This window comes from Tachysurus vachellii, chromosome 19 (genome assembly GCF_030014155.1).
Source record: "Tachysurus vachellii isolate PV-2020 chromosome 19, HZAU_Pvac_v1, whole genome shotgun sequence".
Classification (NCBI taxonomy): Eukaryota; Metazoa; Chordata; class Actinopteri; order Siluriformes; family Bagridae; genus Tachysurus; species Tachysurus vachellii.
Genome location: NC_083478.1, coordinates 14,374,243 through 14,392,240, shown reverse-complemented (window position 1 = coordinate 14,392,240; position 17,998 = coordinate 14,374,243). Strand labels below are relative to the sequence as shown.

At 37.6% G+C, this 17,998-nt stretch overlaps 1 protein-coding gene across 8 annotated transcripts in view; it reads left to right on the top strand.

Moving 5' to 3' along the window:
• znf512b (zinc finger protein 512B) overlaps positions 1-17,998 on the top strand; it is a 92,538-nt gene that overhangs the window by 13,317 nt on the left and 61,223 nt on the right. For 5 of the 8 annotated variants that reach the window (XM_060893658.1, XM_060893659.1, XM_060893657.1 and 2 more), the window contains exon 2: positions 3,425-3,550. In XM_060893658.1, coding sequence (XP_060749641.1) covers positions 3,427-3,550 — 124 coding nt within the window. In that variant the 5' untranslated portion in view covers positions 3,425-3,426. Of the gene's footprint in view, positions 1-2,079; positions 2,170-3,424; positions 3,551-10,375; positions 10,547-17,998 lie in introns of those variants that run through there. The other 3 variants (XM_060893656.1, XM_060893662.1, XM_060893663.1) reach the window with 3 other exon arrangements.

The window sequence follows — 17,998 nt, the reverse complement described above, 5'->3', positions numbered from 1 at the left end:
TAAGGCTGGGGAGCCATACAGCCTGCAGCTGACTCCTACCTCCCCCCACCTGCTGGCAGAGGCAATCTGTCACAGCCAATTGAACCCCAGCCTGTGGACAATCTCAAACTTATACAGTTGAAGTGCCAGATACCAATGGGTGATCTATGCATTGGCATTTTTTTCAGAGATTAACGTTCTTGTCCCAACAGATAGTATCTTACAATCATGTTTTTAAACATTTGGATAAACCACTTCACAAGGCCATTTGGATAAACCACTTTGCCTACAAAGCCAAAAATGGACCAGCTCCCTCTTACCTCAAAGCCCTCATCACTCCTCGCACTGCACCCCGCACCCTCCGATCTACCAGCACTGCTCGACTGGTTCCACCATCTCTCAGGGTAAGAGGCAAGTATACTACAAGACTCTTCTCTGTACTGGCACCAAGGTGGTGGAATGAACTTCCCCTAGAGGTCCGGACAGCTGAGTCACTGGATATTTTCATGCGGCGGTTGAAGACCTACTTATTCAGGAAACACTTCAACTAGCACTTCTTTCCTTATCTTTCGCATTTAAAAAAAAAACAAACAAACAAAAAAAAAAAACCCTTTGACACTTTTTCATTGCAACTTTGAACAAATGTTTTAAACTCATGATATCTTAAGTATGTAACTTAGTGAGCCAGCATTAATGTATTCAATGTTAGAGATTTAAGCACTTATGTATGTCGCTCTGGATAAGGGCGTCTGCCAAATGCTGAAAAATGTAAATGTAAATGTTTGTGACTGATTAGACGTTTGCGTATATTGATTTAAACCCCACTAATTTGTATAGCTTGCACAGTGTTTGTGACAAACACCATGTCTTAGACAGTCAGGATCTCTCTCAGGGTCCTGACTCAGGCAATAATACAGAAGAGTGCCTCCACCACACTATGCTCTGAGATATTGTGTAAAGGCTCTAACCCTCTCCATGTTTTCCTGATGTGAAGGAGGTTAATTGACCTGGAAAACCCTCTACAAACAAACCAGCTCACATCCCAGACCCTGCAATCTTTTCTCATGACCAGACCACATGGCCATGGTCTGGATGTCACAGGCCAGACTGATCAAGCTAGGACATACCATATACTAGGGTATGTCCTAGCTTGATCAGTCTGGCCTGTGACATCCAGACCACGGCCCCTACCTATATCAAGTAGCACTGGTGCTGTAAGAATCAGTTTCTGTTCAGTGCTAGTAAACCAACCCAGGGCTCGTCTGCCCCCAGTTTCAAGGGCTCATCTGATTCCAGTTCCAAGCTTGACTCTTATGGGGTGTTCCCGGTCTGAAGTGGTCAGTATCTATCAAAAGTGGTCAAAAGGAAGGAACAGTGGTGAACTGGTGACAGGTTCATGGGTGACCAAGGCACTTTGATGCACACGAGGAGCGAATGCTGGCCTGAGTGGTTCGATCCAACAGAGAAGCTACTGTAGCTCAAATTGCTATAGAAGTCAATGCAGAGTCTGATGGAAAGATGTCAAAATACAAAGTGCATAGTGTTGAATATGGGCTGCATAGCCGTAGACCAGTCAGGGTGCCCATGCCGACCTCTGTCAACATCCAAAAATGGCAACAATGGGCACATGAGCATCAGAACTGGACCACAGACCAATGGAAGAAGGTGGTCTGGTCTGAAGAATCACTTGGATGGCCGAGTGTGTGTGCGTCGCTCACCTGGGGAACACATGGCTCAAGGATGCACTGTGGGAAGCAGGCAAGCCTCTGGAGGCAGTGTAATGCTTTGGGTAATGTTCTGCTGGAAACTTTGGGTCCTGCTATCCATGTGGAAGTTACTTTGACACCTACCACGTACCTTAGAATTGTTGCAGACCATGTATACTCTTTAATGGAAACAGTATTTTCTGATAACTGTGGCCTCTTTCAGCAGGATATTGCGCCCTGCCACAAAGCAAAAATGGTTCAGAAATAGTTTGAGGAGCACAATAACCAGTTTGAGGTCGAGAAACCAGTCGAGAATCTGTGGCTTGTTCTGTTGGTTTTTCAAATTTTTTAAAAACATTTTGAACTGTTCATAATTCCTTCCACCTTGACTAAGGCCCCAGTTCCAGCTGAAGAAAATCGAAAACATGATGCTGCCTCCACCATATTTTCTTCACTTGATGATGACTGTCTTCACTGTTCCATGGTATGTCTAATGCTTTGGAAATTCTTTTCTACCCTTCTCCTAAATGATACCTTTTAACAGTGAGATTTCTCTGGTGCTTTGGATGCAACTAAGAAAATGTCATGAAAAACTTACTAGAACAGCTGAAACTTTATGTGGGGTTAATCAGAGCCATTTTAAATGATGGAAGGTGTGTACTGACTCCTATTTAACATGAGTTTTAATGTGATTGCTTAATGCTGAACACAGCCACATCCCCAGTTATAAGAGGGTGTGCACTCTTATGCAACCATAATTATATTTCTATTTTTTATTTTTAAATAAATAATAATATGTGTGTATAAAATGTGCATGTGTATATTTTATATGCACATATTATAAACAGGGGGGCACGGTGGCTTAGTGGTTAGCACGTTTGCCTCACACCTCCAGGGTTGGGGGTTCGATTCCCGCCTCCGCCTTGTGTGTGTGGGGTTTGCATGTTCTCCTCGTGCCTCGGGGGTTTCCTCCGGGTACTCCGGGTTTCCTCCTCCGGTCCAAAGATATGCATTGTAGGTTGATTGGCATCTCTGGAAAATTGTCCGTAGTGCGTGATTGCGTGAGTGAATGAGAGTGTGTGTGTGCCCTGTGATGGGTTGGCACTCCATCCAGGGTGTATCCTGCCTTGATGCCCGATGATGCCTGAGATAGGCACAGGCCCCCCGTGACCCGAGGTAGTTCGGATAATCGGTAGAAAATGAATGAATGAATGAATATTATAAACACATATTTTCACACAAATACACATCTCTCCCTTGTCTCTCCCACTTTTGTAGATGCGACACAGGTACATGATCCTTACCACTCACTTCCCTCAGCTCTGCCATAAATTTACAAACTAGTGCTTTGTGACTACTCCCCCTCTTCCACTGCATGGTGTGGATTATATATAAATAATGTTTTGGATGTTCATTTGTAGTCTTCTCTTGGATGAATGTGGTTAATTCTGAGTACAATAACATGATCTATTACTAAATAGTTTGCATACTTATGGAACCAAGTTATTATAAGTTTTGCTTTTCCGCTCTAAAACATTTGTGTAACAAATAACAAATTGTGTTGTTACTATACATAATATATCAAACGTAGAAAATTATCTCATCTGTATAATTTTTTTTAATCACATAAGTCCTAATTTTTTTACCAGGTGTGGAGCCCTTTAATATCCACTGTATCTAATTATGTAGCATAACATACTGTTTACTGAAATGTGAATGTGTGGGGTGTACCTTTACAGGCATGGATCCCTCCAGTGTTTCCCGTTTGGTTAAGCCATTCTCAGGCACTTTCACAGGACGCCCACCCAAACATTCTCAACCCCCGGAGACAGTACAGTTGGACAGCACTGAAAATGACAATCATGGTGAATATGAAGTGTACTGCATGGCTATTAAAACCTGATTCATAGCCACAGACAACTACTTATAGGTTACAAATCTCGCTTTGTAATTGATATCCACTTTAACAATGCCTTTACTTTCTTACCCAAACTACATTTTCAGCTCAGTATATTGTTATTTATTTAAAAAAATATTTTAATGTAAATACTTGAATTATCTAGTTCACCCTATATTGTAGGTTTGTCGTTTAAATATAAGAAACTACTGAGCAAAATTTGAGCAGTTCTCGCAAAAAGAAAAAAAAAATTATTTTTTTAAATTCATGTATACCAGTGTTTGAATTAAATGTTTACAATCACATTGCATTAAATGTAATAATTTGTTAGTAATAATTTTTTAATAATCCAATAATAGGCTGAGCAGGATAAAGTGGTTTATCCTATGGTCTATAATAATATATTCCAGTACGCCATGTGTTTTGTGCACGTGCTAATGCTAAAGCTTTAAGTTACCAGATGTCACACCCATTAACTGAAAAGAAATTTAGAGTTGCCAACATCTTTAGCCATAGCATATATGAATACTATGTTTTTCTACTTTTCAGCTGATGTGTTCGGGGGTTTGTTTTTTTAATAAATAAGTATTTTTAGCATTTTCTTCACTGTATTCTTGATGTAACTTGACACATCTGTAAAAAAACAAAAAACCCAAAAAGGAAAATATTAGCGTGCTAGCTAAAGTTACCCTTACAGCCCCTTCAAAACTGCACGCTATAAGGGCTCTCTGTAATTATTTTTAATCAGATTAAATTAAATTAAATGAGTGTAACAGTCTCCATAACACTGTTTAAATTTAGTACATTTTTTGGTGTCATGTCATTCCAAATGTTGTCAGATTTTCTCTGGTCTCTAAGCCTAAGATTTTTTTTTCTTATTGAATGAAAGTTCTTTGGGGTGGATGGTTGCTTGTTGGTTAAGATATTTTCCTCAAACTTCCAAAGTTGGGGATTTGATTTTGCCTCTGTTATGTGTGTGTGTGTGGAGTTTATTCCCCCAGTGCTTTGGGGTTTCCTCTGCGCTCCTCTGGGGTTTTGTCCCTCAGTCCAAAGAAATGCGTTGGAGGCTGATTGGAGCTGATCTTTAAACTGTCCGTAGTGTGTAACTGGGTATGTAAGTGTGTGTGTGCGCCCTGCGATAGACTGACTTCCTGTCCAGGGTGTACCCAGTAGGATAAACAGTTTTGATAATGGATGGATAGATGGATGGGTGGATAAATGACGGGTCTTATTTGTCTTAATTAATAGATTTGTTTAGCTTGTCTTTTTCATATTTATATTTTATGCAGTCCATATAAAATGACTGATTTCTTAAAATCCACAAAAGCACAAAATCTATTTGAACACCTAATCCATATAGAAAATTGCAGAAACTCATCACAAATTAATTTGACCAATCAGTCAAGGTTTACACTAGTTATATAAAGTATGTTATATAATGATCTAAATTAAATTCCTAATAATCATTTAATTTATAACTGAATAATGAATGATTTAATTAAAATCTTAATTCAAATAAAGTAAAAAGTAAAAGTAAAAATGGGGGATACTTATCGATTCATGATAAGAAGAAAGACCAAGTCCTTTGACCAAGGTTTTTATAAATGAAAGCGAAGGTAAAGGGTCTAGATTTACAGCTACATAACAGAGGATATTCATTCAATTCAGAATGAGAGAGCACCAGAATTAAATGCAGCCAGACAAGGGATAAGGCCTGCCCTAATTTATAAAGCTGCCAAACCCTGGGTCTTAAAGGGAAAGGATAAGTTCTAGCTGCCACATATCTGGATTCATAATATGCAGGCTTGGAAAACGAGAATGCTTTCTTGATTGATTTCAGCTGTGTTTTGTGCTGAAGATCAAATAATACCTTGCCAGGGAGTAAAAGCCTTTTAAGGTCATATTAGTATTCAACAATGCCCCTGGACACCCACAGCCTCATGAGTTCAAAAGTAATGTTGTTAAATTCAACACAGCCCCTTAAACACAGCTCCTCTCATCAATCCTCTCAAATGGGGCAATAAGGTTTATGGCAAAATAAAGGTGTTACTTAAAAGGTAGGATTGTGCAGTCCTTTGAATAAGAGTAAAAGGGAAAACATTATGAAAACATGGAAGGAGTATATTTTTGCTGCTGCAATAAATGTCTTGAAAGACATTAAACTCATGCTAGAGGAATCTTTGGCTAGAATATGTAAACAAGTTCTTTGGCTTAACTACAGAGCTAATCAAAGAAATTCTGAAATACATACAAGTAAAGAAGGTTAATCAAGACTAGCCCAATTGAGTTAACAGAGGATATTCTAATAGGGCTGACTGCTCTCGACGCAGAGGCAATACAGAGCAAGGATGAATATTAAGTGCAAGAAGACAGCTTTAATTTCTTGAATATTGCAGAGGGCAATAATATGAATGTATGTAGACAGAAAATAAAGGCCAGGTAGTCAACAGGTAGTCCAGCTGCAGGATTCTGTGCTTTCATTGCCGCGGGCCGTGTTCGATTCCTGGGCAGGGCGCTAAATCAGCCACTGAAGAGTTAAATCTCACTACTGGTCCCAAGCCCGGATAAAAATGGGAGGGTTGTGTCATCCGGCATAAATCTTGTGCCAAATCTAATATGTGGACCACATGATCTGCTGTGGCAACACTGAACAGGGAGCAGCTGAAGAAAAAAAAATCCAATATTGCAGAAATAAAATTGCAGAGGGCCTGCATAAATTCAGGGCTGTGATGGACTGTTTTTATGAAGGAATTTGTAGAAGAGGCATTGGCTATGGTCACTAACATTTAGTGAAGAAACGAGCAGTTAATAATATATTTCACGAAGATAGCACAAAGTATCACTGCATCATCTTTCACCGCTTCCACCTCTGATATCCTTGTGGCATGTCTTCTTTTTTCTTTCTCCACATACAGAACACATAGAAGATGACAAGGATGAAGACCCTTACAATCCAATTACACTGCTTTAATTAATGACTGTATGTAATGTTCTGTATTGCTTATACAGTAGCTGTGTTACTACAGTTACTGTATAAACATACAATAACTTTACAGCAAATGCTTGTAATATAATATATATAATATCATATAATATATGACTTTAGTTTTTGGATATGTTACATTCCAGAAAGATGAAAAATGTTTGCTGGACATGCTAACAGAATCCACTATATAAAGCTGGGAATCACTAACAGTGCTGCTGTGAGTCAAAATTGAGCTCCTATATATTAATAATATTTCAGAGAACTGATTGAGATATGCAGCCCTGTACACATCTTTGTTCTATATGGAGTCACCAGACCAATAAAATATGGTAAAAATATATAGTTTCTTTTGGTTTTATATATGTAAAGGAAAAGGCACAGGTAGTATGTGTGACAGTTTTGATGGAAATGTATGGAAAGATTTTACACAGAATGCAAGATTTTTGTGATGAAGGCTGCCACAGCAAGTGACATCATAATGTATAGCATTTTAGATTTAGAAAATAGGCTACTTAATTATTTTCAATACATTTTTACATTTTATTGCATAAAAATGAGAATGGAAATGCAGAGGTGGGTAGAGTAGCCAAAAATTGTACTCAAGTAAAAGTACTGTTACTTCAGAATAATATGACTCAAGTAAAAGTAAAAAGTAGACATCCAAATAATTACTTGAATAAGAGTAAAAAAGTACTTGGTGAAAAAACTACTCAAGTACTGAGTAACTGTTGAGTAACGTCTGATTTATTTTTTAACACAAGACAACAATCAGACAGACAAAAATACAAAATAATCTTTAGGCAAATTATGGATCATCCAATAAATAAATAAATTAAAATTAATTAATTAATTACAAAATAGTTTAAATTAAAATAATTCCGGTATATTCAAGTACTTAATAAATAAAATTATAATAAATAAAAAAAAATATGCACAAGTAACACAAATTTCCATAACTTTATACTTTTTTACCAGGCAGAACTAGAACGAGGCAGCCCATAAATTCTCATAAACTGTGTGTGTGTCTCCAGTGACAGAACAACAGAAGGAAACACACACACATTTCATTTCTTTTGTGTTGTGATTGTTGCACATTTGATGCCTTGATGAAAGGGCAATAATAATGAAATACATCTCTACTCCTTTAATTAATTTCAGGAAGCCTCTAGTACTTTCCTTAGTTTCAGGTGGTTGCAAAGCTGTTTTTGTTTCTCAAATTATCTTCCTTCATGTTCATCAGAACAAAGAAATTTATACAGGTTTGTAACAACATGAGAGTGAGTAAATGATGACAGAATTTTCATTTTGAGTGAACTATCCCTTTAAATATGTGTGTTCGGCGCTGCAAGAAACGACACGTCTGATGTCATCTGTTTGTCGGCTCTTGCGGCGCTGAGTAAAGTTGAGCACATAAAAAAACTCGAAACAGCTGAACTCGACAAAACTGCTCTGTGTACTGTATGCCTGCACCTCGTCCATTAATTCAATTGTATATAGCAGGAAAAGTTCTCCCTTACTTCTCAGCGTAAGAAATACAAGGTGTGAACTGACTGAAATGCGTGTCTCACGGTGAAGACTTGAGAGCTCTGTCATATGTAACCTAAAAGACAAACATGCGCCTATCTATAGCAAAAAAAAATTTAGGACATGTTTCCTCAAGTTAGTTGATGAGTTTTTGAATGCTGAAATGTCCGTTTGCTTTGCCAGACACAGAAGACGCCTCATAATGTAGCTGCTCTCTCGCACTTTTACTAAGGTAAACATGCTTTCAATATGAGGCCAGGGGTGCGGGTTTTTCTCTTCGTTTGTGTCTGCATTGCCGACGGTTGATTCTGACATGTTTGTGTTGCTAACTAACCCGTCCCGCCGCTGAGATTGAGTATGGTAACGTGACGAGACTGCACAACTACATTGGTGTGATTGGTGAAACAGTCACGTGGTAGAGCCTTAGCGGAAGTTTCTCTATCTGTCAAAATAAAACATTAAAATTAATGCGTAGAATACCAAAGAGGTAAAAAGAAAAGTAACGAGATCATTGTAGCCTAATGTAGCGGAGTAAGAGTACAGTTTCTTCTTCACAAATCTACTCAAGTAAAAGTAAAAAGTATAGTGATTTAGAACTACTCCTAGAAGTATAATTTTTTCAAAAACTTACTCAAGTAAATGTAACGGAGTAAATGTAACTCGTTACTACCCACCTCTGTGGAAATGTCATTGGGAGAGGGAATAAAAGAAGTACTGTGATCAGTGAGAGGGAGGAAGGTTTAAGTCAGTGAGAGGAAGAAATTCATTGAGATTGTGAGTAAAAAAACAAGTTGGGATCATGGAAAAATAAATAATGCAAGAGTGTGCTGCTGGGATGAAACAGAGTTTATAGTGCTGAAATGAATAGCATAATGAAATTAGCGACAACCCTGCTGTGGTGAGTAAATGTTTCTGTATGCACTATACAGGCAGAAGACAGAAATGGCTGGAGGTGGAACTTTGTTGTCAGGAGAGTCATGCAAAACAAAGACTTCATAATGCTGAGGCTATGATGTATGGTAGCATAGTTGAGCCATGAAATTAATTATATTTATTTAGTTACATTTTATCAAAATAACGCAAGACCCATTGCCATTAGTAGAGAAACTAATGCAATCCAAGAAAATTTGTTTCATTTTTAAGTCAAACAATATGGCTTTTTTGGGCCCTAGTTTGCCTGCTGCTTGGTCAGTTTAAGTTAAAAATACATGAAGAGTAGCTCTGTAATATGAAAGCTATTACATATTGAGGCAGTGGTTGCCTGACTCACTGTGGAGAAAATGGCCTGAGAAAGAGTGGTTTAAATTCCTTCACTAGAATTTGGTTTGGCCTAGCCCTAACCTGTTCCACCATAAAAAATGCTCTGTGAACAAAGCAAGGTCTATGAAGACATAATTTTCCAAGGTTGTTGTACAAGAACGTAGGGGCTCGAGCAGAGCCCTGACCTTGGGATGAACTAAAATGCTGACGGCATCAGGCCATCTCACATGTATCAGTACCTGACCTAATGCTTGTGTGGCTGAATTGCTTACAGTCATACTCAAAAAATGTACTGTGGCTAGATTTAGATTTGTCGAGGATGAATGTGTAATACTCCTTACCAATAATTGCTTTTATGCTAGTAATATATCAGAGTCCATCTAGTTTTCAAGATAATTTCCATAAGGGCCTTATAAGTGTCAGAAAGTATGAACCACTTTGTTAAATCTGATCAACAGCTATTGTTACACATAAGAATGACCTTGGTTTATACATACTATGAGGAATAAGAATATTAGGGATGTCATTGTCTCAAAATGTGTGTATGTTAAACCCTGAATAACTGTGTGATTTATCTTACCGTTATTACTTCACTATTATTTTACCACTCACCACACTCAGCAATGTCAGTGTAGACTTTCATTTTCTGCATATAATTGTAAATATGTTGACTCTCTAAAAATACATAAATACTAACACATAATATTGGATATTCCTCTATTATAAACATTTAAAAACACTCACGTGATTTATAATTTCAATATACAACTTCAATACAACTTCAATATACAGTATAAATGTATAAATAGTATAAATTTACTCCACATTATATAATTCTACAACTTACTGGAAATGGATTAAATGTGATAGCACTACTCAGATTCTAAAAAGTCTTTAAATCCTCTTTCTTCTGCTCTGCTTATGACTTTGCAGCATGTAGAACAAGTATGCATAGACCAATCAGGGAGTGGTCACCAGTACTTCAGCCTATTGACTTGTTGTATTGTTGCTCCTTCTTTTCAGCTGGTTCAACCAACTTCACATGTGTGGGATGAATCCACCTTGGCTTCCTGTCAGTGACAAGGATAATATGATACAGTCCCTCAAACTTTGGCTGTAATGGTGTTTGCAAGTGCTGTGGCTTGGTGACAAGAACCCACTGTCCTGGAGCCACGTTGTGACCACCAGGTCCAGGTGAATTCAAATCATCAATCACTTGCTTTCTCCCTGTTTGAACTGAGTCTTTTAAGTTTATTTAGCAATGCCTGTCTATAACTTTACCAATGCTTCACTAGTCAAGCTGACATCAGCAGTAGACAAGTCTGGCGTTCCGGGCAACGATATTGGTTGGGCAGTGTCTTTGTAGGTAGCACTCATACTGCATAACACAATGGGAAGAGCTTCTGTGATAGTCCTTCCTGATACATTTCGGTCTTCTGTTTGAGAGAGTTTCTCTTTGACGGTTCAGTTCATTTGCTTCGCCATTCCCACTTACTGATTATAATGTGGGCAGTGGAATTTCCATTCCACACCCATCATTTGACACATGTCCTTGCAGACTGCTGCTTTAAAGTGTGTCCTGTGGTCTTATGACCTCTGCAATGCCCCAATGAGGAATAATTACTAGTACTATTTCAGTACGATTATCTGTGCCTCTTCTTGTTGAAAATTCTTGTCCTAACTTGAGAATATGTCAAACATGACTAAGACTTCAGGATAGCCATGTATTTTTGGCATGGTTACATAGTCTACTTTTGGAACAGGCCGGAAGGTGCTGGAATTTTCATCCCAGGAGTTTTAGATCTCCCCACTGGATTGGATTTTATTTTCATTCATTAAGTTTCTTTCTTGAACTATGTAGAACATGAAAACAGAAAATGCATATTTGTAAACAGATATGGTAATAACTTTGGAAGAGTGACAATTAATTTTCATGCATTTTTGCTCCATTTTTCATCCAGGACCATTGCTCTTCTTGACTATATTCTTCTTGAAGTTCTTTGTTATCAAAGTCCATTCTTGTAGAGTGTTGTCTTATACAGTATCAATCTACTGATCATCTGCTGATGCTACTATCTTCCATTTTGCCTTTCTTTTGTGTTTGTGTTTCATGTGTGCTTTGATTTTAATGACATACAATTTTTTATTAGTTGCAGTGCCAATAATTCTTGGAAAAACTGTCTGTTGGCTAGATTACATGCTTCAATGAGTGCCTTGTGCCGTATTCACAGACAAAGATCTTGAGGCAAGCAATTCATATACTGACATTACTGCCTAGCATACCAGCCTCTGATTATTCACAACTTGAGAGGTTCTGTGCAAAAATCCAATATTGAATTGTGCATTGTGTGGTGGAAATGGAAAGGAAAGAAGTCACTATTTAAATAAAGAAGGCTAACAGGCTCCACATACAATTAAATTCAGAAGAGTCAAGATAAGCCAAGTTCTTCTGAGCTAACCTATATATGTTTGCTATAAGTCTAAACTGCAACAGCTGTCTCTCTCACATCCTCTCAGACCAACTAAAATTGAATATAATTTGTTATGTGCTTAGGCAATAGTGTCCTTTTGCATACACACCTCTCTTCTCACTCTCACTAAGCATGACCCACACGTTTCGTTATTCGAAAAATGTCTAAGTATGATGCCACCTTTTTTTGGTGAGCAGCTTATGCTGATTTTTCATTATCAATGCATTATTGTAACCACAGCAACATTTCTGCCTTCCAAGCATGTTCATGTAAACTTATTTATTGAAGCATTAATATGACCACATGTTGGAGCATAGGAAACCACTACACAGTGGTTCTCCCTTGAGCTGTCTTGGTCTTTAAGCATCTGAACAATTTCGACACAGTTAGGATAGCCCCCTCTATGATACTATACTTGTGGCACTTCATCCAGCTTTCCTAAATTATACAAGATTGTTTTGTTAATCTCTTCATTGGCTTGGGCCAAGATTGCTGTCATGTACACATAGAGCTCATGAACATATAGAAATAAGGATTGGTTAATGTCTGGAATTCGAAGGACTGGTACTTGGCACAAAGCTTACATAAGTTTTTTCTTACCTTCAGGATGTCATTTAATATTTGGGCCATACATAAGAGTATATGACTCAACCTATTGCTCTATTGGTACAATCCGAGAAATTATATTAACTCATGAACTGTTCTTTTTCAATAAATTTTTTTGTATTGACATTGTCTCAAATCAGCTTTACAGAAGCATAGAAACAGAATCAAAATTTTAAAGTTTAAAATTAAGTTTCTATTTATCTGTAACATTTATCCCTAATGAGCAAGCCTGAGGCAACAGTGGCAAAAAAAACGTCCTGAGATGATATTAGAAAGAAACCTTCTCAGGGAGTTTTTCCTTGCCTCTGTCACCTCCAGCTTGCTCATAAGGGATAGAGATAGATGTTAGAGATATATAGTAAATTAATTTTGAAACTTTTAATAAATTTTCATTTTTTGTTACTTCTGTAAAGATGCTTTGAGACAGTGTAAATTGTTATAAGCACTATACAAATAAATTTAATTGAATTGTATAATGTTCTTTACACATTCACACACTTAATAAGCTGAAACTACATAGCTGAAAGTAACAGTACAAGTTAATACCATGGTTATGAATAATTGCATCAAGGGGTAGCATATATAAGGAGAAAAGCAGTGGGCCTAAAACAGAACCTTGTGGAACACCAAAGGTAACCTTAGTATGTTTAGAGACATATAACAGTCAAATGAAACCTGAGCCAGGAGAGGGCTTTCCCCTTAACACCAACAACATTTTCTAGCCTATCAAGTAGAATAGCATGGCTAATAATGTCAAACACTGCACTAAGATCAAGTAACACCATCAAGGAGACACAGCCCAGATCTGAGGCAGGTAACAGGTCATTTACCACTTTAACCAGTGCTGTTAGGCATAAATCTTGACTGATTGTTTGATATTGGCCTAAAGTTGGACAGCATGCAGGGGTTGAGGTCTGTTTTTATCACCTCCCATGCCAAAATCGCACCGTCTGCGATTTGATTCCGCCTCTCCCTCCTCAGCAGCTGTGCGATTTACCTGCTCCCTATTTTCTCTGCTCATTACTTCCCCTATTTAAAGCCTTGTATGTGTGTTCATTAAAAAATTGGTAACCTCCACTGGCTCCCTCTTTCTGCTTTTGTTTCCACTCCCAATCTGGTGTCCAGCCTGACAAAATAATCCAACCAGATTTTGGAACCATCACAGCTGCTTTGTCTCCACACTGCAGTTGAGAATCAAGAGGTTCTCCTCTACTCCCACCAGCAAGACCTCTACAACTTTAGATACACTTTCATCGAACATTCAGCAATGCCTTACATACCCCCTAGTGAGCTCAGGGAAGGGCATGTTTCTATTGTGGTAAAGTGGCCACTTTCTGAAGAACTGTCCTTAAGAAAATAAACCCTAGTGTGGTTGAGGGCACTAGGGGGCCCAGATTCAGACTGCACCTCAACAACCCCTTCCTGCCTTAACGTTTTCATCTTCCACTCTCATTGACTCTGGGGCTGACAAAAACCTTATCTGTGCCTAAACGATGGCTGACCTCAAGATACCTTCTGTTCCCCTACAACTTCCTCTCTCTGTTCGAGCTCTTAACGGACTCAACCTGGAACCCATCCCCACCATTCTGTCCCTGTTAAGTTAAAGGTTTCCGGCAAAGACGCTTTCGTTCCTTGTAATAGAAAGGTTGCATGCAACCATTGTTTTAGGATGCCCATGGCTCAATCAACACAACCCCCATATTGACTGGATCAAGAATAACTTCTTTGCCCATCCTTTAATTCTTCCTGTCTCCACTCTGCGGCTATGAGAAAGTAAATCTCAGAATTGCTCACTGCTGGCATAATTCGACCCTCCTCATCCCTGGCAGGATCAGGGTTCTTCTTTGTTGAAAAGAAGCACGAGTCTCTGTGGCCCTGTGATAATTACCATGGGCTGAGTGACATTATTATAAAGAATTGCTATCCATTTCCCCTCATGACTTCTGCCTTTGAACTATTTCAGGGGGCCAGTGCTTTTTATAAAGCTTGACCTCAGGAAGTTGATGAGTGGTGGACTGAGAGGGGTACAGACCAGAGGAACGGTTTTGGGTCAATGTGTTTGATATACTGGACCCTTCACTGATCATCCAGATCAACCAATACCAAGACCTCGGGGCTGCCCCAGGAGAAAAACACCAGGTGTTCTTGGGGGTTGGGGATTCTGTAAGAACACCCACAGCAGCACCCCCTCCTCACCGGAATAATGACTCTCAGATCAAGGTGGTTGCATCCCCAGTTGCCAGTTCTGCATTTTTATTTAGCTTGGGAAACACTATTGTCTATTGTGAACTGGGTGATGACTGGGTTACTAACTCCACCTAAGGCATGCAGAATTTCCCCTACAGTCACTAAACTACTCTTGCTGTCGCTAACCCTCTCTAGCATCTGGATGCATACCTCTATTCCATCAGAGCGCTAACTAACATACTCTTAACAAGTAAAATAAGAGCTAATGATGGAGGAAGAATTACTGAACATTCTGCAGCTCACACACAGTACAAGCTGAATGTTTGCCATATTTAATGATTATGTACCTTCTTTGATTGAATGTGAGCTGTATATTAATCTGCTTGCTGTTTGAAGACAGAAAAAGAGCATCTCCTTAAAAATAAAAGAAAATTAACTGTGATAGTAAAATATAAAATTTAACAAACTGAAGCATCAGCGCAAAATAATTAGGAAAAAGAGAAATTTAAACAGTTTAATTTAAACACAGACATAAAACTTGCGGTAAATACCTGAGGGAAGAGGTCTCTAAAGATTCTCTGTAATTCTCTGTTTTTTCAAAATCTTTATTTTTATATCTGAATTGTTTATAATGTGACAAGGTTTTCTACAATAAAGTCTTTCTTCTTCTTAGGGTTTTCTAGAGCAATCAATATTACACAATCTTTTTGCTTGTATGTCTCATGTGCTAGAGGTGCATCAGGCCAGTGACACCATGGATTCCTACTGTTTCTCATTTAGGACTTGCGATCTTATAAGCATTTGAGAGGTGAATTATGCTTTCTTTGAACTTTCTGTCTGTATCTCTTTGTTTTGGCGTATATGTGATGGAACAATCATTGTTTTTGTCTTTATTCTGCTTACTGATGGTGGATTTTTTCTTTTACAGTGTCACTTGAAAGTTTGCGAACCCTATAGAAATGTCTGTATTTCTGCATAAATATGACCAAAAAAAATCATCAAACAAGATACTTGGTAATTTTTTTATTCAGGAAAATATAATATTATATATCTGTGAGAGGCAAAGGCATGTGAAAATTAAGTACTTAATTTCAAGGTCAAATCAGAGTCTATCTGTTTTCATGAGGTGACAATCAGGTCCCCATGAGTGTCCTATTTTATTTAAAAAACAGAGACATATCAAAGTCTGATATTCATGACGTGTGTTTGTGGTAGAGGATCGTTGCAAAAACATTGGAGATTTCTGAGGACTTCAGAAAAAGAGTTATCGTTGCTAGAATAAAATCAGGCTAGAAAAGTGTAAGGAATTCTCATCTGTCGCCTGGACAGGGTAACCCTCTTTTCATCTGCCGCCTGGGCAGGATAACCTAAAATTCAGCATCTCAAACCTCTGCTCGATTTCCGTTCTCCACAAGAGCCTGGAGAAATCTCAATGAAACACACACGCGTCAGTCTTTCAAAGAGAAGTTCCAAAGTTTATTAGGAAAAGCAGGAAAGTCGTACAAGAAGAGTTAGGGTGTAGTGGGTGTGTGTGTTGGTATGTGTGTGTGAGAGCGAAAGAACAATGTGCTCTATACAGAAAGTCTGCAACATGAAAAGATTGTTTTATACAATTATTATCACAAAAAGGTTACTAAATCCTCTCTTAAGAGTTTTGACTCAGTCATATAGATTCTGTATATATAGACACAAATGGAGGAAATTTAAGACCATTGGTACATTCCCAGAAGTTTTAAAACAACAAAGATCTCTCCAAAAGCAAGACATGTAATAGTCTGTTGGGTCATAAAGGAATACAGGGTCACTTCTAAGCAACTAAAGGCCTCTTTCACTTTGGCTAATGTTAATGTTCATGCGTCTTCCATCAGGTGAACACTGGACAACCTTGCAACGAGAAAGCCACAACTCTCCAAAAAGAACATTGTTGCTCATGAAGTTTGCTAAAGATCACATGGACAAGCCAGAGGAATATTGGAAAAATAATTTGTGGAGGAATGAGGCCAAAATAAATCTTTTTGTTTTAAAATGAGAAGCATTGTTTTTAGAGAAAGAAAAATACTGTATTTCAACATAAGACCCTTATACCCTCTGTGAAACATGGTGGTGGATTCCATCAATGATGTTGACCACATAATAATTAATTCAGAATGAATTAAGTGAACTCAAAATGTTAAGGCATATGTCCATGAACTGAATCTCAGGAAAAAATAGATCATACACCAAGACCAAGTTTTAGAATGGCCAAGCCAATGTCCTGACTTTAATCTAAAAGAAAAAATGTGGAAGAACCTGAAGCAAGCAGTTTAGGTTAGGACAACTGCTCCACAAGGGCTTACAACAGCTACTGAAAGCAAAGGTTCACATACTTTTGCAATTCACAGATATGTTATGCTGGATATTTTTTCTCAATAATTAAATGAAGTATAATATTGTTGGCTCATTTATTTGATTCTGTCCACTTTGTTTTCTTACATTTACATTTACATTTACAGCATTTGGCAGACGCCCTTATCCAGAGCGACGTACATAAGTGCTTAAATCTCTAACATAAGTGCTTAAATCTCTAACATAAGTGCTTAAATCTCTTCTTTTAGGACTTGTTTGAAAAACTGATGATGTTTTGGGTCATATTTATGCAGAAATATAGGAATTTCTAAGGGGTTTACAAACTTTCAAGTGACACTGCATGCTTGATTTCATCCATGCACCATAATTGTTTTCCAGCTATGATAACTCCTCTTTAACCCACAACTCAGTTGCATTTTCAATAATTTCAATAATTCACTCACTACACTGGCCTCACTGACAATGTGTTAGAGTATTCTACTGCCATTACGCTTAGTCATGTAGTTAATTCACACAAGTTTACAGAGTTAGCACACACACTTCATACATCTTAACTCATATATTTAGGATAATAGAGACCTGAACAAACACAAAAAGAAAATATAATGGATGTGGATGTAATATTTCTCCATTTATTACTTGTATATATTATGCAATTTTTTCTTTAATTTATATATCAATACATATCAATACATATCAATATCAATATACAGTAATACCTTGAGATACGAGTTTAATTTGTTCCGTGACCTTGCTCGTATCTCGAGGTATTACTGTATATTGATATTGATATGTATTGATATGTATTGATATATAAATTAAAGAATAAAATTGCATAATATATACAAGTAATAAATGGAGAAATTTTGTCTTTAATTTATATATCAATACATATCAATATCAATATACAGTAATACCTCGAGATACGAGTTTAATTTGTTCCGTGACCTTGCTCGTATCTCAAATTGCTTGTATCTCAAAGCAATTTTCCCCATTTAAATTAATTGAAAATTCCACTCCAGTTGTTTTGTTTATG